The sequence below is a fragment of the Spermophilus citellus genome (genome assembly GCF_964194105.1).
Source record: "Spermophilus citellus genome assembly, chromosome: 14".
Taxonomy (NCBI): Eukaryota; Metazoa; Chordata; class Mammalia; order Rodentia; family Sciuridae; genus Spermophilus; species Spermophilus citellus.
The window spans coordinates 68,479,671-68,504,273 of record NC_138194.1 but is presented as its reverse complement, the minus strand read 5'-3'; the positions used below and the strand labels follow the sequence as shown (position 1 = coordinate 68,504,273).

Genomic DNA, 24,603 nt, shown 5'->3' with positions numbered 1-24,603 from the left:
AATTTATTATCAAATGGTGCTGGTGCATCTCACAACTTAGGGAAAGAGTTAACACCCACCCTTCAGAAAAGATGTAGGTGAGGACAGCCCCAGGAATCCACAAGAGTTCCCAGATCTTTTCTCCAAAGTGTGGCTATTAAAAAGACTTGGGCCTGAGGATGTAGCTCAGTGGTAGAGTACTTACTTAGCATGCACAAGGCCTTGGGGTTCAAACAGTTTAGCCCAACTGGTCCTAGTCCTTGTTTCTCTAGATCTATTCTTGGATCTATCTGCTATGGGTAGGAAGGTAGGGAGAAAGAGCACAGATTTGACAGGAGCAATTCCCAGAAAGGGAAAATAATATATAGAGACAATAACCCCAAGAAACACAGTTGTCTCTTAGTATCCATGAAGTACTATTTCTAGGACTCCCTTGGATACCAAAAATCTGCTGATGCTCAAGTCCCTCATATAAAATGATGTAGCATTTGCATATGACCCAATCCTCCAATAGATTTTAATTCACTACTAATTACTTTTAAAACATTCTAAGGTAACATAAATGCTTGGTAAATAGTTGTCATACTGTATTGTGGGGAATAAAAAGGAAAAAGTCTATGCTTATTCAGTACATACGTAATTTTTTTCTGAATATTTTCAATCTGAGGTTGGTTGAATCCACGGATGAATAACCAATGGATAGGGAGGGCCGAAGGGGTCTACTGTATTTTTCTCTGTGTTAGGAGTAACTTTTGGACTCTTCTAAAATTAATTGTTGAAAAGTACATGGTTAGGAAATAGCACAAAAATCTGAGGAGCTAAAATTATCGCTCCAAACTCAGTTTTTATGTGAGCCAAAATAAAATAATCATCTGCATTTAGGGGATTGTGGTTGGGTGTAATCTCTATTTTGCAGATAAGGAAACTGTTCTGAGAATGAGTGGCTCACCTAGAAACCTGACTACAGGGCTTTTATTTCTAATTGATCCTCTTCTGCCTGAATGACTCCATCTCTTATCCAACCTGACCTTTGCCTCATTTTTTAAGCTATTAAATTGGTAAATAATCTCAAAGCTGGACATTCTGAATAAGGGGGATAAAATTGTTGGTTTTGTTTTTAGGTACAGATGAAAGACATAGCAGATGAGCTTTTACTACAGAAGCATGAAAGGAAAATCGGGATCTGGAAGGCAAGTGATCATTATATTCCTCCTCTTCTAAGTTCCGCTCCATCTAAATTATTATTTTTCCTTCCTCTTCATGTTCAAAAACCTTCATCAAAGACACTGCTTTCTGAACCACCAACTGATTGCTGATAACTGTTCTTACTTAGCAGATGGAATTTTGGCACAAGTATGACTCTGCCAGAGCTCTCTCCTTAAGAATTCCTTGATCATGACCATAGAAGTGTGTCCTTTAATATGATGTTTTATTTTGTTTTGTTTTTGCACAAGGCCCTGGGTTTGGTCCCCACACACATACTCTGTGTTTGTGTGTGTATTTATATATGAACACATACATACATATATATGTATATATAAAACACATACATGTATACATATATGTACACATATATATGTGTGTACATACACACACACATATATGTATATATACATATATTCTGATTGTGATGGATTTATTGAGACAAGCTATTGTTTCCAGCATATGGTAGTCTATTTATTTTTGAGAGTAGATTATACAAAAAGAATAGTATACAACGGGATCAGCAAGTTCAGACATTTTACATTATCCCCTTTATTTAGAATAAGTTTAGCTTTAAAAGAATTAAGATACTATCATTTCAGTGATTATTAAACCCACTCTAATGATACCTTACTAGTAATTGCCCATTTTGCGTCTTATAAGCATCATGAACATAGTCATCCCTTTGAGCCTACAAGTTTATGTGTATTTATTCTTCCACAGGTCATGATAGAAGGCCACACTAGGCCCAGGTGACCCCCTGCAAACCAACAAAGATAAAAATTTATTCAAATGTTAGAGGAGTGCATGTGTCTGTTAGGATGCTCTTTCCTGGATTTCCTCTTGAACGGAAATAATTTTTTTAAATGTTTGATTTTTTTCTGTGTTTTTAGTTGGAATACTAAGTAGAATGAGCTTATATTTTATGTTATTGTGCCTTATATATTATATTATTTTCTATTTAGTTAAATTATGGGTTTTAGTTAAATTACTAAGTTTTAGTATCTTAAGAAGCAGGTCTTAAAACAGTATTTGTTGAGTGGGTTTTAAATAAACATCCCAGTCTAATCCATAGTTGTTTCTATTTATGGGGCTATAATTTTAATATGGACCAGATGGTAAGGGACTTAAGTTTTTGTCCAGAGACCATGGCATGTGCCTCACTAAAGCAGTGATAGACATCTATGCACTTTATCTGGGTTAATGGCACCACCACCCATCCAGACTGCCTGGAAATGTGTTCACCCCTCAGTTCCAACTCAGATGTCATCTTCAAGCCCTGCTCTCTAAAGGCTTCACTTTTCCATGCAGAATTAGTTATTCTTTTTTTTTTTAAAGAGAGAGGAGAGAGAGAGAGAGAGAGAGAGAGAGAGAGAGAACTTTAGTATTTATTTTTTAGTTATCAGTGGACACAACATCTTTGTACGTGGTGCTGAGGATCGAACCCAGGCTGCACACATGCCAGGCAAGTGCGATACCGCTTGAGCCACATCTCCAGCCCCAGTTATTCTTATCTTTGTATTCCTATGGCACTTAAACATTTGTATTGATAGTCACATATGATTTTTCCCCAAGGAATTAATTTTGTGCCTTGTCAGTGATAAATATTTTTCTTGAAATTTAATCATTAATATAATTTGTAAGTCCATCTAAAATGGTGCCTTGGGAATGATGCTTTCTTGTATGGTTGTACACTACCATCAACTCTGGGGAACTTCAATAAAATTAAAATCTATTCATCAAATTCAATAAAACCAATTTCTTATGTATTTTAATCTGAGAGAGTAAAGGGAATTGAATATGTGATTTTAAATAATCAAAGTAAAAGGAGGAGACATGTTATATTTCAAAATTGTGAAGATATAAAATACATGTAGGTTAAAAATGCTCCATGGGTGCCTCTGGATTTCATGTTGCATGATACAAATCCTCAGCAGAGAAACTTTATTATTTTAAAAAAGTTACTTACTACTTGTTTTATAATTATTGATTATTAGTCATAATTTATTATTAAAATAATATGAAGATGTTCTGCCTAAAACCACGAGCTTTCAGGATATAATTATAGTAAAGTTCAATTGATATCTTTAAAAAATTAGAAACTCTTAAGTGTTACACAGCTTTTACTTTTTAAAAGGCAGGAGAATTATGTAATAGTAAAATAAATAGTGGAGTAATATCTAATCATGACATTAAGATTATCATGTTGTGTTTGAGTGCCGAACTCTTACCACCCCCCGACAGGCAGGGTTGCCAAGTTGCAGTGTTTTAACATTCTCTATGTAGCCATGTGTTCTAAGTCAACTAGTCATTTCCTTTTTCCTCTACCTTTAAAAAACATGATGCCATAAAAATATAAAGGAGACAAGAGAGCGGGGGAGGGGAGTTGTCCAGTTCTATGGTATACATGACATGAATTTCAACAGCCAAAATTAAAGGAGATAAAAGTCAGTAATTTAGCCTACTTGGTGACTTTTCTACTTTTTAGAGCACAGTTAATTTTCAGTATTCTGTTTTGCACAGCCAGTGGAGAGTAAATGGATATCTTCATGGAGTGATATTATTGGTTTTCGTAAAGCATTGTTGAATCCAGTTACTGCAAGACAGTTCCAACGTTTTGTGGCTCTAAAGGGAGATTTACTAGAAAACGGGGTGCTCTTTTGGCAAGAAGTACAAAAATATAAGGTATCGTATTGGAAGCTGAGGAAAACCACTTCTTTTTGAAGAGGAAATGCATTAACATATCAAATTCCTAACTATAACTCTCTAGACAAGATTTGTATAAGATCTCAATTTTGCCATCTTCTTCATCCCAATTTTAAATACTGAGGTGCTTATTACTCATTGTCTAGATACACTTAATATTATATCGTGAAGAGTGAGTCCTAAAATGGTAGTAATAGGTTTTTTTAAGGCATTAACATGTATTATAGAATGAGTACCTTCCTGAAGAGAGTTTTAACTGAATTTTTCTATCTTACATATGTGTGTGTGTGTGTGTGTGTGTGTGTGTGCCATACACATTTTTTCCCTTAAGATATCCATATAGCCAATACCTCTTTATAAGAATTCCTCCCAACTAAATTTATAACAATTGTAATCAGAGATATCGCTTTATAGATAAACCACAGATGAGAAAGGTTTTTCTATTAGAAAGAAAGGCCAAATTCTTAACAAAATAAATAAGAGAATAAGGGGTTAGACACACAGATAGTTTATTTGCAGATTAAAGTGATTAATGGAATCATATATTATATTGTCTAGACTTGAACGGAGAAATGTTGTCTAAAAATACTTAAGAGGTATCCAGCCTCTGTTTAAATGCTCCCAGGGGTGTAGGCTTATTTTCTTGTAATCAGCCTATTTTATCTCATTGTAAGAGTGGGGAATAAAAATTGAACTAGAATTCAAGAGTACAGTGTTTTCAGTTGGTCTATAATGTAAGTTTGTATTATGCAACACTAATACAGTTGCATAATATTTGTTCAATAAAGTTCATGCTTTCTCCAACATACCATGAAAATTTTTTCTACCTTTTTCTAGTTTTGTACTATTCTCAGTTTAGGTTGTAACAGAAAAAAAATTTGAGAAGTTTTTTCAAAATGTTTCCCAACAATCATATCAAATAAAATTTTTGAGAATTAGACAGGAGGTAGAGTTTGCTTTCCACAACAGGCAATTTTTGAGCAGGGTGGGCAGAATTATCTTAAAGTGAATATGAACATGAATAAGCCCAAGACTGATGGGACAAGAAGAATGAGGTAAACCTTATAAAAAAAAGTATTAAAAAAGAACCTGGACTCATAGAAGCCACTCTTAGTGTTTGGCTGCCCTTAGTCTCCATTTTAGTATCTTTTCTGCAGTATGGCATGAAGGACTTAAGAGTACTTGGTGGCTATATTTTAAAATACACTATAAAATTAGAAATCACGCTATGGGAATAAATCCATTCCTCTGAGAAGCATCTCATTTGTGTCTGGAAAGGGAGTGCAGTGTGTTGCCAGGGTCTGAGTAGGTATAGGTGTAGCACAGAGGTAATGCTGGGGTGGTGGGGCAGGGAGATCTCTGCAGGAGTGGTGGCCCTTGTACTGGGTCTTAAGGGAACTTGCCAGATGGAAGGGGCTCCACTGCGCAAAGCCTTCACTGAGCTCATCTATGTGGCTTACTCTGCTAAACGTTTATTGTCTGGCAGATATTGTCTTAATGCTTTTCATGTAATAATGAATTTATTCTTCACAAGTATCCTATGAGTTCAAGGATATTTTCACCATTTTACAGATGAGAAAACTAAAGCACACACACAAAAAGTTAAACTCCCAACATCACCAGCTAGTTAAATCATAGAGCAAGAATTTGAAACAAGTCATTCCAATGGGAAAGCCTAAGTTCTTAACCTCAAAGTAACACTGTCTCCTAGTAGTGATTATGGTAATATTTAAAGAGCTGGCTGGAATAAGCTTAATCAGATGTTATTCTGTATCATGAAAAAATCAGAAAGAACCAGATGTACAACAAGAGGACACTGGTTACAATTATGAAACATCTCCACGACAGAATACTTTGTGCCAGTAAAAATCATGCTGTGGGAGAATCATCAATGATGGAAAAACATGTTTATATCATTGATTTATTCTAAAGTAGCTACTAGAAAACAGTATGATTTGATCTAAAATGTGTGTGTGTGTGTGTGTGTGTGTGTGTTTATATAGAAAAGATTAGAAAGACATTTTCATCTAACAAATATTTATTGAACCCTTACCAGGGGCCAGGTTATATATCCTGAGGGTTCAACCATGATCAAAATAATCTCTCTTCAAACTCATGATATCAAGAGAGGTTCAGACGATGGCAGACAAAGCAATAATAAGCCTGTCATTAGGGCAACAGCAGCAGGGGAAGCCCAGGATGCTATGGAAGTAGGCAGGATGGACGTCTCTCTTGGAGTCTTGGAGAACTTACTAGAAGGAAACATACTTAACAAGACCTCGATAATAGGTGACAGTTAACTAGGCTAATGGTATGACAGGGTGGGACAATTAGGAAAAAAATCAGGGCCAATCAAAAAATTCTTCTATATGATAAGCCCACTAGTAATGGCAAATAATGCATTCCATAATGTAACAAATGCCATTTAAATATGTTTTTTCTAAGGTGATGCTAAATTAAATAGAAATGCTAACCATTATTACAATATAATGTTTTATATTAAGCTTTTTCACACATAACTTTTGCCAAACCATACATAAATTTTACATGACTGGTACAAGAATTTTTCTTTCATATTATGTGTAAGACAGCTAATACAATGACTGATAGGTACTGGACACTTAATAAATATTAGGTAATTTCTGACTTAGAATTAGAAGTTTCCAAACTTGTTTGTTTTCAACCGATTTAGAAAACAATGTGTGGCCAGACCTAGTGGCACACACCTATAATCCCTGCAACTCAGGAGGAGCGCAAGTTCAAGGCCAACCTTGGCAATTTAGTGAGGCCCTAAACAACTTAGTGAGACCCTGTCTAAAAATAAAAAAAATTACAAGGACTGGGGATGAAGCTCAGTGGTAGAACCCCCACTAAATTCATTCTAGTAGCAGAAAAATAAATTAAAAATAGCTTATTGAGCCCCTACCTGGGGCCAGGTTATATATCCTGAGGATTCAACCATGATCAAAATAATCTTCTCTCTCCAAACTCATGATGTAAAAGAGGTTCAGATGATGGTAGATAAGGCAATAACAAGTGTGTCATTAGGGCAATAGCAAGGGAAGCCCAGGATGTTATGGAAGTAGGTAGGATGGATGTCTTTCTTGGAGTCCTGGAGAACTTAATAGAAAGAAACATTTCAGCTAATATCTGTGGCTATAATTCAGACTAAGTTATCTATTAAGAAAAAGAATATCTATTTGTGACTTAAAAACTGGGTCAGTTTAAGAGATGGCATTACTTTTATGTTTTTTATGAAGAGGATAATATGATGGGATAATTGGAACAATATACATACTAAACGATATATAATGCCATTCCTTTTCACCACCAGCAGGCCCACTTTCTTCACTAGCCTTTTTAAGCCCAAGTCAATTTGGTAAAAAAGCAGCCTGGTAGGGAAAGCTATTGCATCTACCTGTAGCCTGAGTTAGATGCCCATTCTTGATATGCTGCATGGATCTTCTATATACCTCTACCATAACATACCATAACTAGCTATCCTGAATTTAAGTAACATGTTTTCACATTTCTCCAGTAGAGATTGAACCCTCCAAGGACATGGGCTGTGTCTGGAGTCTCAGCTCTGTGTCTGGCAAGTAGCAGGCTCTCAATATATAGTCATTAAATGAGTCAAAGCAGGCATTAAAGCTGTTTCTTTTCCTAGAGAAACAAGTGATCTGTATTAAATGAAATCTGTACCTATATAAGGTGCATGTATTAGTTTTAGGTTCTTCAAATCCAACAGAAAGAAAAGCTATGTTTGTTTGTTTATTTATTTATTTATTTGTGATAGCCTTGACATGTTCTGGTGCCCTCTTAACCTGAAGTTAAAATGAAATACCTTGCAGACATGGGTCTGTGAAAGTGTTCTAGTAATGCATTAATCACATATTATTTTGTCTTTCCTTTCCTCCTCCTTGTTTAGGACTTGTGCCATTCCCATTGTGATGAGACTGTCATCCAGAAAAAGATCACAACTATCATCAACTGCTTCATTAATTCTTACATTCCACCAGCTTTGCAAATTGACATTCCAGTAGAGCAAGCCCAGAAGATCATTGAACACAGGAAGGAGTTAGGACCATATATATTTAGAGAGGCACAGGTAAGAGATCAGGGCATGTGGCTAAGCATATTTTAAAATACATTAACAGGGCTGGGGTTGTGGCTCAGTGGTAGAGCACTTGCCTAGCATGTACAAGGCACTGGGTTTGATTCTCAGCACTGCATATAAATAAATAAAATAAAGGTCCATTGAAAACTAAAAAAAAAATATTTAAAACATACATTGACAATCAAGATATTCTTTTAAAGCCTTTACATTATTCATATTTGGCAAGATTTCAATCCTCTGAGTACTGGGATTTTTAAATTTAGTTTAAATTAGTTTGCCAGGCCATTTAAATATAAGAAAATAGTAAGTCACGTGCTATTTTGTTGGTGATAAGATATAGCAAATAAAACTAAATAATACGCTTTGACTTTCCGTAGTTACCATTTTTATTTCTAATTTACTAAAAAAACTCCAGCTAATCCCTCCTTCCTTTCCCACCATTCATATTTCTTTTTAAAATATCTGCTACCTCAAAAAATGTGTAAAATATGTGTGTCCCAAGATTTGTATATTTTTAAAGATTGGAATATTCACATAGCTCATAAAATAAGTGAGAGGAGATTTAAGTATTCAACCAACATAAAGTACACAAACTCATGAAAGGAAAATCATGTCTGTTAACCTGCTCAAGTTACTTCTTTTTAAGATAAATAATAGAAAACATTGACTTGGTGAACATAATTTATTTGCATTTTGAAAAGCCTTTTAGTGATGTTGTTCTTAAAAAATGATTAAGAAAAATAAATTATAATAGGGGTAATAGGGAAGGCCATGTCATGAATTAAGTGATATGAAACAGAGATTTAGAGTATGATTACCCTTGAGCATGGAAAAAGGCCATTATTCCTTAACTTTCATTTGTAAGCCAGCTGTGTTCTAAGTCCTCTAAGGGATTGAAAGTGGACTCACAATCCAAAATATGCATTAAAACAGGCAAAAATATAGAGGCATGATTGAGGATGTGCTAGAGAGAAATAGAGAAAACAGGGTGCCAGAATCAGAGCATCTGTTAATGAAGAGGTCTTAGAGAAAGCTTGGCCTTGCCTCGGGGTACTGACAAACCCAGACAGGACTTGCCAGTCTGTTTCAAAGACCTTGAGCCTGGCATTAGAGACCTGGAGCTAGGGACACTGGCTGGTTCTGGCACACTCTTCAGGAATTGCAGCCAGTGAGCTTTATTGGTGACCTCTGGCCTGTGACTTCTGTCTGATGTCCTAAAATGGAGTCCTAGCAATAGCTTAAATATAGAGTTTGAAGCCTCTGAAAATACAGAATCTTTATTTGGGGGCCTCATCCCTCTGAATCTGTTACTCCTTCTGTTCCCAAGGAAGCTCAGAGAATGGCATACCACCTACCCCTACCCAGGTATACAGCTAGTATCTTCATGTCTTCCCTCTCCTTCATTTTGTTACTCCCTCAGCTAATCCCTTCCTCAGATGTGTCCGTTTGTCTCCTTGTCAGCTGTCACTCTACCTGTATTTTCTTAAACTGTACCACACTTCAGAAATGTAACAAGTCTCACATCAAATTACCAAAACCCCCTGCCTCTGGGCTCTCTCTAGTCCTTTCAACTCAATCTGCAAACAGAGCGATCTTTCTAAAATATGTCTGATCATGTCACTTCTCTGCTTAAAATATTTCCGTTGTTCTCTCCACTGCCCTCAGAATGAAGTCCACATCCTCCATACCTGCCTGGCTCCATCTCTTACCACTTCCTGCCACCTCTCCCCTGGTCTTCCTGAAATGGCTCTTGCTGTCTTCTCTCCTGAGTGTTGTGCTGTATCCTCTTCTCTTCCTGTATCTGTCCCTGTCAGAGCCCTTATCACACTAAACTACAAGTGACTATCCTCATGTCTGACTTTCCCATTAGGCTGTAAGGCTTTTGAGGACAAGGAATGTTTCTTTCTTACCTTTGTGGCCCAAATGCTTGGCACATTTTTTGACTTTATGAATGAACGATGTGAGACGAGATCTGGCATGACAGTGAAGAATAAGATCATATTGGAAATGACAGCAGAGTTGAGCAAAAGGACTGAGTAGTAAATAAGACTCTGCTGTTTAGCATGGCCATCAGTGTACCTGTGACGATCCCTCCTGCCCATGCCCAGTGACTGGAAAATTTCATCATCAGCCAAGTTTTCACTCATCCTTTGACTCATACTAAAACCATTGCTCATCTACTAGCATTGAGCAGAGTAGTTCTGTAGTTATTATTTTCTTTACCCCACAATTTGGTTTTCTTTTAACCTTCTGGAAGTACAGATTCCATTTATTAATTATAGGCATTAACCTAAAATCTTAATTGCATCTTTTGGAAATATAGAGCTTTTATGACTTCTAGTAAAACATTATGTCCTAATTGGGTGAACTTACTAGAGAGCCTTCTACATGGAGATACATACATTTGAGAGATGGGAATGATTAAGATTTTGGAGAGAGAATGGAGAAGTAGGCACAAAAATTGGTGAACAGAAAAGAGGAGTAATTAAATTGAAGTTCATATAGCTACTGTGATACCAGTATATTGACAAGGGGATTACCTAATTAAATGAGTGGCAGATAAATATAAATGAAATTTTCTTCAAAGCATGCATTTCATCAAATAAAATATCTCTAGATTTTATAATCACATTCCCAGGAGTCTATGGAATTCAGTCATAAAACTGTCCTTTAAAAAGGGTGAATGATTTTATAATTATGAATCACATTCATGTATGGAAAAGTGGAGCAATGAAATATGCCGATTCAGGACTCTGTTGACCATGAAGTATTTACTTTGTAAAAAAAAAAAAAAAATCTTCTTTTCCCTTAAGAGTTGGCTTGGTGCCTAATGGGAGGTTCATTTTTCTTAAGGCATTAGGTAAAGGCCATTCCTAGCCATACGATGTTGGGCTTGATTTGATGTGGCAAGTCCTACCTTCTTGGAAGTAATGTATGCCTCTGGAACTAATGGAAAAACTTGGCATGGGAATTAGAGCAACTATTCTTATCTCTGTAAATATCACAATTAATCACTTAATGTAAAGTGTCCTCATAGAAAGCATTTGTCTAGGATACCATTCTGCTTTTTAAATGTTACTTTTCTTGCTCTCACATAAAAGAAAGATTATATCATTTAAAAGTTACTCAAGATTTATTCTTAGATCTGCAGCTTTGTTTAAGAGCTTTTCCAGAGGCAAAATGGTATTTCCTTTCTCTAAAAGAAAGAAAAGGGGGTGGGGGAGTTTCCCTTGGTGAACTGAATACTTGGAATACTTGTGTAGAACAGCAGTGTGTAGCAGATCAACTAGTATATGTTTTAAAAGAAAACATAAATTTCTTATTTAAAAAGACCTAATGGATTCTTTATTAATACAATCAATTGGTTAGGGAAACATAAGAATAAAGTGACTTTTAAGTGTATTTGGTGTGTGTGTGTGTGTGTGTGTATTTTTTTTAAAGAAAGAATTCTCATTGGTAATAAAAAAAAAAAACATTGATGATAAGCATGTGCTGAGCTAAACTGTACTAAGAAGTCTGGAGACAATAAGTTGAAGGAAACATGGTGCATATTAAAGACAGAATAGTTAATCCATTATTATGGTGAATTAGAGTTTAAATTGATGCATTTATATAAAATTGTAATCTGAGACATACTTTGTTTTTTTACACAGATGACAATTTTTGGGGTTCTGTTTAAATTTTGGCCACAATTCTGTGAGTTTAGGAAGAATTTAACTGATGAAAAAATTATGAGTGTGTTAGAGAGAAGACAAGAATATAATAAGAAAATAAAATCCTCAAGCACAGATGACGAAAAATTGGGAAAGGTAAGACAAGACTTCTTTGGGATTGAATCGTACTTTGAAGAGGTATGTGGTATGTGTGAATTTGTAGAAGAATTTTCACTGAGGAAATATAGAGATAAGTTATGGAATACAGATTTTAGTGGCTTTTAAGTCTTTGTTCAGAGGTTTCAGATTTACTTTTGAATTCCCCAAGATTCATTTCAAATATTGCCTCTTCTATGTGAAGTCTTCCTTAACTCTCCTAGCTATGCAAACAGCTTACATCTGCTGCAGTAATGTCCCCCCTCTTGTAAAGCATGCTTTTCATTGTCCTGTAAGTTTCTGCATCTGCATCTTTGATGGATAGAGATCCTTAAAGATAGAATCACAAGTTCAAGGCCACCCTCAGCAACTTAGCAAGACCCTGTCTCAAAATTTAAAAAAGTAAAAAGGGCTGGGGATGTAACTTAGTGTTAAATCCCCAGTACAGAGAGAGAGAGAGAGAGAGAGAGAGAGAGAGAGAGAGACGGAGGGAGAGAGAGAAGAGCTCATCTGACTCTTCATTCATATTTCTTTTTTTTTTCTTTTTTTTCAGTTTTTTTTATTGGTTGTTCAAAACATTATAAAGCTCATGATATATCATCGTTCATACATTTGACTCAATTGGGTTATGAACTCCCATTTTTACCCCAAATACAAATTGCAGAATCACATCAGTTACACACTCACAATTTTTACCTAATGGCATATTAGTGACTGTTGTATTCTGCTACCTTTCCTATCCCCTACTATCCCCCCTCCCCTCCCCACCCATCATCCCTCTCTACCTCATCTGCTGTTGTTCAATTCTCTCCCTTGTTTCCCCCCCTTTCCCCTCACATCCTCTTCTATGTAATTTTGTGTAACATTGAGGGTCTCCTACCATTTCCATATGTTTTCCTTTCTCTCTCCCTTTCTCTCCCCCCACTAGTCTTTGTTTAATGTTAATTTTTTCCTCATGCTCTTCCTCCCTGTTCTGTTCTTAGTTGTTCTCTTTATATCAAAGAAGACATTTGGCATTTGTTTTTTAAGGATTGGCTAGCTTCGCTTAACATAATCTGCTCTAATGCCATCCATTTCCCTGCAAATTCTATGATTTTGTCATTTTTTATTGCTGCATAGTAGTCCATTGTGTATAGATGCCACATTTTTTTATCCATTCATCTATTGAAGGGCATCTAGGTTGGTTCCACAGTCTAGCTATTGTGAATTGTGCCGCTATGATCATTGATGTGGCAGTATCCCTATAGTACGCTCTTTTAAGATCCTCAGGGAATAGTCCGAAGAGGGCGATAGCTGGGTCAAATGGTGGATCCATTCCCAGCTTTCCCAGGAATCTCCATACTGCTTTCCAAATTGGCCTTACCAATTTGCAGTCCCACCAGCAATGTACAAGAGGACCCTTTTCCCCACATCCTCACAAACACTTATTGTTGTTTGACTTCATAATGGCTGCCAATCTTACTGGAGTGAGATGGTTTCTTAGGGTGGTTTTGATTTGCATTTCTCTGACTGCTAGAGATGGTGAGCATTTTTTCATGTACTTGTTGATTGATTGTATGTCCCCTCTGTGAAGTGTCTGTTCAGGTCCTTGGTTCATTTGTTGATTGGGTTATTTATTATCTTATTGTTTAATTTTTTGAGTTCTTTGTATATTCTGGATATTAGGGCTCTATCTGAAGTGTGAGGGGTAAAAATTTGTTCCCAGGATATAGGCTCTCTATTCACCTCTCTTATTGTTTCTCTTGCTGAGAAAAAACTTTTCAGTTTAAGTAAGTCCCATTTATTTATTCTTGTTATTAACTCTTGGGCTATGGGCGTCCTATTAAGGAATTTGGAGCCCGACCCCACAATATGTAGATCGGAGCCAACTTTTTCTTCTATCAGACGCAGTGTCTCTGATTTGATATCTAGCTCCTTGATCCATTTTGAGTTAACTTTTGTGCATGGCGAGAGAAGGGGATTCAGTTTCATTTTGTTGCATATGGATTTCCAATTTTCCCAGCACCATTTGTTGAAGATGCTATCCTTCCTCCATTGCATGCTTTTAGCCCCTTTATCAAATATAAGAAGTTGTAATTTTGTGGATTAGTCTCTGTGTCCTCTATTCTGTACCATTGGTCCACCTGCCTGTTTTGGTACCAGTACCATGCTGTTTTTGTTACTATTGCTTTGTAGTACATTTTGAACTCTGGTATCGCTATACCGCCTGATTCACACTTCCTGCTTAGAATTGCTTTTGCTATTCTGGGTCTTTTGTTTTTCCATATGAATTTCATGATTGCTTTATCTGTTTCTACAAGAAATGCCGTTGGGATTTTAATTGGCATCGCATTAAACCTGTAGAGAACTTTGGGTAGTATCGCCATTTTGATGATGTTAGTTCTGCCTATCCATGAACAGGGTACATTTTTCCATCTTCTAAGATCTTCTTCTATCTCTCTCTTTAGGGTTCTGTAGTTTTCATTGTATAAATCTTTCACCTCTTTTGTTAGGTTGATTCCCAAGTATTTTATTTTCTTTGATTCATCCATATTTCATAAGCACAAATACCTGCAGCCAGCATGTTGCTTTATCATTAATAATCATTGTTTATTGAATAAATCAGGAATTCTATGTGGTGTATGTAAAATAAAGAGTGTAATATACTTTACATCACAGAATACCATTGAAAAACATGTGGAACATAGCACATGTCACAAAGTAAATGTTAGTCACGTTGATACTGTAGCAGTGGGTCTGGCATGGTGGTGTGCACCTCAGTCCCAGCTGCTTTGAAGACTGTGGTGGAAGGATGGCTTGAGGTCGGGAATCCAAGACCAGCCTGAGCAACATAGGGAGACTCTGTCTCAAAAACAAATGTAGGAAGCAAGATGGCCGCTGCGTAGGGGGGTTGCTGAAGTGCTGAGCCTGGTGCTCAGAACAGCGGCTTTAATCGAGACTTCGCCCAGCTTGTTAGAGCTCCTTTCACCATTAATCTGTAGTGGACCACCTGGCCAAGCAGCAGAAAAAACAAAGAGATTGAAAAAGAGACGCTTGGCTCCCGGACGCTTTCCTGCTCAGAGCCGCGGGCGCTTTGCGCCCATCTGCTTCCTCTTTCACTTCGCTCCCGGCAGAGAAGCTGAATGGGTAATCAGCAGTGGATTGTAAGTACCTGAGGCAAAGAAAGCTCAGTACACCCCGCCCTTTTTTTTTTTTTTTTTGAATATTGTCTATACAGGGAGAGTTAGTGGATTGGAATTGTGGGCGGGGCTGTAGTTTCGGGGCCGAAAATCCACTCCGCGGGAGCCGCCATTTGCTTTCTGCATGCTGTCTTGATGACCCTGTCTACACGGTCCAGCTGCCGCATCTAGAGACTGGAACTGGGCTGCGTGCCGAGCCCTGTCCTCCGAAGGCTGGACCACGGCCTCAAGTGCCTCGGTCGCCTGTTCCCTGCTGCACCTTGGGGCAGAGCCTGCTCTGGGGTCGTTCGGCATCCCCCTGCGAGGGGACCAGTGCTCCGGAGGACGGGGCTGGAGAGGCGCGGCGGCAGCCGCTTGGGTCCCCCGCGGCGCCAGCCGCTTGGGTCCTCCGCGGCAGCGCTGCTAAGGTCGCGGACAAGCACAGCGCCCAAGAGCGCGGACCAGAGGTGGAGGCGACGGCAGCAGGGTTTCAGTTCTAGAAAACTGGACTGGAAATAGAAGCAGAAGTTTGTATAACCCCAAGATCTTGCTTATGCCAGGAAACTGTAAGGGTAACATGAGTATCATTGAGGAGGTCTAACATGGCGGCAGGCGCGGAGAGATCAAGTCTCTGACCTCTTCAACTGCGCGGGCATAGGGAGCTATAAATTATCTAAAGCCTATTTGCTCAGGATCACTAGGCAATGCTGAGCTGACGTGGAGCTAGGGCGTACACTTTGGGCCCCTCAGAAAACACACACTGAGCATGAATCTGCTGCATTTAAGCCCCGGATCGCCTGCTTTTCGTGACTCAGCACTAACGATCCCGCTGAAATAACTAGTCAGCCCACCTGATCTCACAGAGGTAAAAGCCAACTGAGCACCATAGCCAGACCCAGGGAATCAGGAGTGACGTGGGACTAGCGGCCCAGAACCCCCGGCTATAGCTCCCACCAGGGCTGACAACAGAGGTCCCTTGCACCAGCTACCAGGGGAGTTGCTACCTGAGGGCAAACAAATTCGCTGGGGGTCCTCAGCCCCAAGCCCTACAAACTTAGGGTCCGAGGGAGGCAAACAGAAAGGGTGTGCCCAGGCATCCGTGAAAACAGGGCTCCCAGGAGCAGCAGACCTGGCGTGTAGCCAGTAATGTGGTATGTGTCACAGGTGAGTGGGGCCTGGATTGAGGAACTACAAGAGAAGGACCTAGGCACTCAGGACTGGAGACTCGCACAGTCTGGGAAGAAGAGCTGAGGCACAGTGATTGGTTCCCACCTATAATGAGGAGAAGCCTGGCCCAGTGGGCATAGCTCCACCTACTGGAAGAGAAGTTAATCGAGCTCTATGACTGCATTTATTATTATTATTATTATTTTCTTTTAATGATTATTATTAGTATTTTTTTTATTCTCACTTTTCGTAGTTGATGATGTTGTTCTTTCACTTTCTTATTAATGTTTTCAATTTTTTTAATTCTTTTTATTCTATTATTATTATTTTTTTTAAACTTCAATTTCCATTTTTTTATTATCATTATAATTTTTTTGTTTGTTTTAAATTTTTATTTTTTCGTTTTTTCTTTCTTTCTTTTCACTTCTTTTTCTTTTGTCTTTTCATTTCTTTTCAATTTTCTTGTTCCCCCTCTCTTGAATTCCACCTGCCTACACTCACTCTCTTTAGTCACTTCTTCCCTTCCCTTCTAATACCTCTCCTCACAAGCATCAAATAAATTTATAAGAGTAAACAGTAACTCAGCAGTCAAACAGAACAAGAAGTATCATGAGCATAAAAAAGCAAGGAAGAAAAGGAGTACAAACAATGAAAGACAGCCTAAATATTCAGGAGGACCTGGAGTCATCAGAAAAATGGCCATATAAAGAACTCAAGGAACACCTTAGACAGATGGAAAGGAACCTTAAAGATCACATTGAAAATGAATTACATAAACAGATAAAAGAAGAAGTTAAGCATCTTTATCAGGAGATAGAGATTATAAAAAAATCAAACAATAATTCTAGAAATGAAGGAAACAATAAACCAAATTAAAAACTCAATCGAGAGTATCACTAACAGAGTGGAGCAAGTAGAAGCCAGAACGTCAGATAATGAAGACAAAATATATCATCTTGAAAAGAGTCTAGCCAACTCAGATAGACTGGTAAAAAATCACGAGAAAAACATCCAAGAGATTTGGGATAATTTAAAAAAACCAAACTTACGAGTCATCGGGATAGAGGAAGGCACAGAGATTCATGCCAAGGGAATGAGTAACTTGCTGAAGGAAATAATTACAGAAAACTTTCCAGAAATAAAAAAGGAAACAGATATACAAATTGTAGATGCATACAGGACACCGAGCACACAAAATCACAGTAGACCAACGCCAAGACACATTGTTATGAAGCTATCCAATATAGAGAACAAAGAGAAAATATTAAAAGCTACAAGAGAAAAGAGGCAGATTACATTTAGGGGTAAACCAATAAGGTTGACACCGGATTTTTCATCACAGACGCTGAAAGCAAGAAGATCCTGGAACAACGTATTTCAAACACTGAAAGACAATGGATGCCAACCAAGAATTCTGTATCCAGCAAAATTAAGCTTCAGATACGACAACGAAATAAAAATCTTTCATGATAAACAAAAGCTAAAAGAATTTGTAGCCAGAAAACCAGCATTGCAAAGCATCTTGAGCAAAACTCTACACGAGGAAGAAATGGAAAACGATAACCAAAACCATCAGCGGGAAGTGCCTCGGTAAAGACAGAGGACAGGGGGAAAGCTAATCATGGAGAAACAAACTAAATTAGGGAAAAAAAGAGATAAATAATCAAACATGGCAGGAAGTACAAACCATATATCAATAGTAACTCTAAACGTTAATGGCTTAAACTCTCCAATAAAGCGACATAGGCTGGTAACATGGATTAAAAAAACAGATCCAACAATATGCTGCCTCCAGGAGACACATCTGATTGGAAAAGACATACACAGGCTCAAGGTAAAAGGTTGGGAAAAAATATACCACGCACACGCTCCTCGTAAGCAAGGAGGGGTGGCCATTCTCATATCGAATAAAATCGACTTCAAGACTAAGTTAATCAAAAGGGATAAGGAAGGACATTATATACTGTTAAAAGGAACCATTCACCAACAAGACATAACAATTATCAATATTTATGCACCAAATAATGGCGCTGCGACGTTCATAAAACAAACTCTCCTCAAGTTCAAGAATCAAATAGACCACAACACAATAATCATGGGTGACTTCAACACACCTCTCTCACCATTGGACAGATCCTCCAAACAAAAGTTGAATAAAGAAACTATTGACCTCAATATCACAATCAATAACCTAGACTTAACTGACATATATAGAATATATCAACCATCATCAAGTGGATATACTTTTTTCTCAGCAGCACATGGAACCTTCTCAAAAATAGATCATATATTACGCCATAGGGCAACCCTCAGTAAATATAAAGGGGTTGAGATAATACCATGCACTTTATCAGATCATAATGGAATGAAACTGGAAATCAATGATAAAAGAAGGAAGGAAAAATCCTACATCACATGGACAATGAACAATACGTTACTGAATGAGCAATGGGTTACAGAAGACATAAAGGAGGAAATCAAAAAATTCTTAGAGATAAATGAAAATACAGACACAACATATCGGAATCTATGGGACACAATGAAAGCAGTTTTAAGAGGGAAATTCATCGCCTGGAGGTCATTCCTCAAAAAAAGGAAAAACCAACAAATAAATGAGCTCACACTGCATCTCAAAGCCCTAGAAAAGGAAGAGCAAAACAATAGCAAATGTAGCAGAAGGCAAGAATTAATTAAAATCAGAGCAGAAATCAATGAAATTGAAACAAAAGAAACTATTGAAAAAATTAACAAAACAAAAAGTTGGTTCTTTGAAAAAATAAATAAGAACGACAGACCCCTAACCATACTAACAAAGAGAAGAAGAGAGAGAACTCAAATTACTAACATATGGGATGAAAAAGGCAATATTACAACAGACGCTTCAGAAATACAGAAAACAATTAGAAATTATTTTGAAAACCTATATTCCAATAAAATAGAAGATAGTGAAGACATCGATAAATTCCTTAAGTCATATGATTTGCCCAGACTGAGTCAGGAGGAAACTCACAACTTAAACAGACCAATATCAATAGATGAAATAGAAGAAGCAATCAAAAGACTTCCAACCAAGAAAAGCCCAGGACCGGATGGGTATACAGCGGAGTTCTACAAAACCTTTAAAGAAGAATTAATACCAATACTTTTCAAGTTATTTCAGGAAATAGAAAAAGAGGGAGCTCTTCCAAATTCATTCTATGAGGCCAACATCACCCTGATTCCGAAACCAGACAAAGACACCTCAAAGAAAGAAAACTACAGACCAATATCTCTTATGAACCTAGATGCAAAAATCCTCAATAAAATTCTGGCGAATTGGATACAAAGGCACATCAAAAAAATTGTGCTCCATGATCAAGTAGGATTCATCCCTGGGATGCAAGGATGGTTCAATATACGGAAATCAATAAATGTTATTCACCACATCAATAGACTTAAAGATAAGAACCATATGATCATCTCGATAGACGCAGAGAAAGCATTTGACAAAGTACAGCATCCCTTTATGTTCAAAACATTAGAAAAACTAGGGATAACAGGAACTTACCTCGACATGGTAAAAGCTATCTATGCTAAGCCTCAGGCTAGCATCATTCTGAATGGAGAAAAATTGAAGGCATTCCCTCTAAAATCTGGAACAAGATAGGGATGCCCCCATCACCACTTCTATTCAATATAGTTCTCGAAACACTGGCCAGAGCAATTAGAGACAGACGAAAGAAATTAAAGGCATAAAAATAGGAAAAGAAGAACTTAAATTATCACTATTTGCAGATGACATGATTCTATACCTAGAAGACCCCAAAGGGTCTACAAAAAAACTACTAGAACTAATAAATGAATTAAGCAAAGTGGCAGGATATAAAATCAACACACATAAATCAAAGGCATTTCTGTATATCAGCGACAAAACTTCTGAAACGGAAATGAGGAAAAACACTCCATTCACAATATCCTCAAAAAAAAAATAAAATACTTGGGAATCAACCTAACAAAAGAGGTGAAAGACCTATACAATGAAAACTACAGAACCCTAAAGAAAGAAATAGAAGAGGATCTTAGAAGATGGAAAAATATACCTTGTTCATGGATAGGCAGAACTAACATCATCAAAATGGCGATATTACCAAAAGTTCTCTATAGGTTTAATGCAATGCCAATCAAAATCCCAATGGCATTTCTTGTAGAAATAGATAAAGCAATCATGAAATTCATATGGAAAAATAAAAGACCCAGAATAGCAAAAACAATTCTAAGCAGGAAGTGTGAATCAGGTGGTATAGCGATACCAGATTTCAAACTATATTACAGAACAATAGTAATAAAAACAGCATGGTACTGGTAGCAGAACAGGCGGATGGACCAATGTTACAGAATAGAGGACACAGAGACTAATCCACAAAGCTACAACTATCTTATATTTGATAAAGGAGCTAAAAACATGCAATGGAGAAAGGATAGCATCTTCAACAAATGGTTTTGGGAAAACTGGAAATCCATATGCAACAAAATGAAACTGAATCCCCTACTCTCGCCACGCACAAAAGTCAACTCAAAGTGGATAAAAGAGCTAGATATCAAATCAGAGACTCTCTGTCTGATAGAAGAAAAAGTTGGCTCCGATCTACATATTGTGGGGACGGGCTCAAAATTCCTTAACAGGACACCCATAGCACAAGAGTTAATAACAAGAATCAACAAATGGGACTTTCTTAAACTGAAAAGTTTTTTCTCAGCAAGAGAAACAATAAGAGAGGTAAATAGAGAGCCCACATCCTGGGAACAAATTTTTACTCCTCACACTTCAGATAGAGCCCTAATATCCAGAGTATACAAAGAACTCAAAAAATTAGACAATAAGAAAACAAACAACCCAATCAACAAATGGGCCAAGGACATGAACAAACACTTCACAGAGGAGGACATACAATCAATCAACAAGTACATGAAAAAATGCTCACCATCTCTAGCAGTCAAGGAAATGCAAATCAAAACCACCCTAAGATACCACCTCACCCCAGTAAGATTGGCAGCCATGACCAAGTCAAACAACAACGAGTGCTGGCGAGGATGTGGGGAAAAGGGTACTCTTGTACACTGCTGGTGGGACTGCAAACGGGTGCGGCCAATTTGGAAAGCAGTATGGAGATTCCTGGGAAAGCTGGGAATGGAACCACCATTTGACCCAGCTATTGCCCTTCTCAGACTATTTCCTGAAAACCTTAAAAGAGCACACTACAGGGATACTGCCACATCGATGTTCATAGCAGCACAATTCACAATTGCTAGACTGTGGAATCAACCCAGATGCCCTTCAATAGATGAATGGATAAAAAAAATGTGGCATTCATACACCATAGATTATTACACAGCACTAAAAAATGACAAAATCACGGAATTTGCAGGGAAATGGATGGCACTAGAGCAGATTATGCTTAGTGAAGCTAGCCAATCCCTAAAAAACAAATACCAAATGTCTTCTTTGATATAATGAGAGCAACTAAGAACAGAACAGGGAGGAAGAGCAGGAAGAAAAGATTAACATTAAACAGAGACATGAGGCGGGAGGGAAAGGGAGAAAAAAAGGGAAATCACATGGAAATGGAGGGAGACCCTCATTGTTATACAAAATTATATATAAGAGGTTATGAGGGGAATGGGATAACAAACATGGAGGGAAATGAATTACAGTAGATGGGGTAGAGAGAGAAGATGGGAGGGGAGGGGAGGGGGGATAGTAGAGGATAGGAAAGGTAGCAGAATACAACAGTCACTAATATGGCAGTATGTAAAAATGTGATGTGTAACCGATGTGATTCTGCAATCTGTATTTGGGGTAAAAATGGGAGTTCATAACCCACTTGATTCTAATGTATGAAATATGATTTGTCAAGAGCTTTGTAATGTTGTGAACAACCAATAAATAAAGAAAAAAAACAAATGTAGCAATAGTTTTCCTTTTTTATTACAAAAATAATAATATCAAACATATCTTTAATTTTAAGTAGTTAAACGGAACTGGGTAATCTAAAGAAAGTTATGATAAGAGAAAAAGAATCTCATGAAAATAACTTTCATTTAGTTTAATATCAAATACTTAAAATGAACAGTGTCAAATTTATTAACAAAAGAGCACATAGCTTCACTAAATAAACATTTTAAACTTTTAAATGGCAAAAAATAACATTAGAAGAAAAAATTGGGAAATAAAAGTTATGATGTAAGTTGTAAAAGCAAATCAGAAAAAAGGTAAATACTCCTATTAGAAATTTGGGTGAAGAGGGCTGTGGCTGTGGCTCAGTGGTAGCACACTTGCTTGGCATATGTGAGGCACTGGGTTCGATTCTCAGCACCACATATAAGTAAATAAAATAAGAAAAAGGTCTATCAACAACTAAAAAATATATATATTGAAAAAAAAAGAATTTTGGGTGAAGAGTGTTAACATGCAATCCCCCCCAAAAAATTACAAATGAACAAAAACATTCAAAAGTATTCAGCCTCCCTGTTAACCAAAGACATGAAGACTGGCACAGAAGAAAATATTGGCAATATCCAGTGTTTGTTGAGCTTGTGAGAAAGAGGCATACAAACTCATCCATTATTAGAGAAAATATAAAATGGCACATTTTTCTAAAGGACAGTTTGACAACAAATATTGTTTAAAATGTTCATTTTTTAAAAGTCAGCACACACACTTCTAGGAATTTATTCTAAAGGAGATAGTCATAAAAATTCAGAAAGGTACATGTACACAGCATCATTTATAATAGCACAAAGTTGGAAATCACCTAAATTTCTAATTTATCTATGTACATACCTTTAATCACCTGTTGAAAATGATAGTATATGTTTTTCATTTTATCATTCAACAAACATTGAGTGCATAAGACTATTTAATCATTGAAAATGGTGATCTAATTTATTCATTTCATCATTCAGAAAATATTTGAGGGCATCCTATGTGACAGATGCTGTTCTACAGTAAACATATAATGGTAAATAATACAAAGGCCCAGCTTATCTTCCATTTCTGTATTTCTTTTCATAGAAACATTTCCCAAAATATTTTGTTAAGAAAAAAACAGATTTTTAAAAGAACACATATATGGGAAAACGGAAATCCATATGCTGTAGAATGTAATTTAACCCTTATTTCTCATCCGGCACAAAACTCAACTCAAAGTGGATCAAAGACCTAGGAATTAGATGAGAAATCTTGCACTGCTAAAAAAATATATAGGCCCAACACTCCAACATGTCAGCTCAGGAACTGATTTCCTTAACAAGATTCCTAAAGCACAAGAAGTAAAATAAAAAATCCCTACATAGGGGCTGGGGTTGTGGCTCAGTGGCAGAGTGCTTGCCTCGCAATATGAGGCAATGGGTTTGATCCTCAGTACCACGTAAAAATAAATAAACAAAATAAAGATATTGTGTCCATGTATAACTAAAAAAAAAATTAATAAAAACCCTACATGGGATGACGCCCTTCAACAGATGAGTGGATAAAGCAAATGTGGTATTTATACACAATGGATTATTACTCAGCTATAAAAATGAATGGAATTATGGTGTTTGCCAGTAAATGAATGGAACTAGAGACTATCATGCTAAGTGAAATAAATCAATCCCCCCAAACTAAAAGCCACATATTCTCTCTATACACAGATGCTAGCATACAGTAAGGGAGGGAAGAATAAAAATTTATTGGATTAGACAAAGGGGATGTGAATAGGAAAGACCGTAGAATGAATCAGACACAACTCATATGAATACACAACTGGTTGTAACTCCACATCATGTATAACCACAAGAATGGGAATGTATATATGTATAATGTCAAAATACATTCTACTGTCGTGTATCACTAAAAATGAAATGTAGTGGAACATTGTGTGAAATTTGGAGATTCAAATTAATATTTAGGATCAATACTTTAGTTCTTTTCCATAATTACCTGCTGTATTTGGCAAACATAGTGTTTAGCAAACATTGTTCTGGATGATGTTTGCAATTAAAAGACATGTTCTGTCTTCTCAAAAAAAATGGGATGGCATCAAATTATAAAGCTTCTTCATGCAGAGGAAATAATCAAGAGCATGAAGAGAGAGCTATAGAATGGGAGAAAATCTTTGCAACCTCCTCCTAAGATAGGGCATTAATATTCAAGATATACAAAGAACTCAAAAAACTTAACATCAAAAAAGCAAATAACCCAATAAATAAATGGGCAAATGAACTAAATAGACAGTTCTCAGATTAAGAAATCCAAACTGTCAACAAATGAAAAAATGTTATACATCTCTAGGAATTAGAGAAATGCAAATTTAAACTACACTGTGACTTCATCTCACTCCAGTCAGAATGGCAATGATCAAGAATACATGATAACAACAAATGTTGGCGAGGATGTGGGGGGGAAATGTACACTCATGAATTGCTGGTCAGATTGCAAATTTGT

General features: G+C 37.0%; 1 protein-coding gene across 2 annotated transcripts in view; it reads left to right on the top strand.

The window, feature by feature from the left end:
• Nucleotides 1-24,603, top strand: part of RGS22 (regulator of G protein signaling 22) — a gene marked incomplete at its 3' end in the record, with an annotated part of 133,093 nt that overhangs the window by 103,183 nt on the left and 5,307 nt on the right. For both annotated transcript variants that reach the window (XM_081266794.1, XM_081266793.1), the window contains exons 20-23: nucleotides 1,101-1,173; nucleotides 3,710-3,867; nucleotides 7,817-7,996; nucleotides 11,659-11,814. In XM_081266794.1, the coding sequence (XP_081122920.1) occupies nucleotides 1,101-1,173; nucleotides 3,710-3,867; nucleotides 7,817-7,996; nucleotides 11,659-11,814 (567 nt within the window). The remainder of the gene's footprint in view (nucleotides 1-1,100; nucleotides 1,174-3,709; nucleotides 3,868-7,816; nucleotides 7,997-11,658; nucleotides 11,815-24,603) is intronic.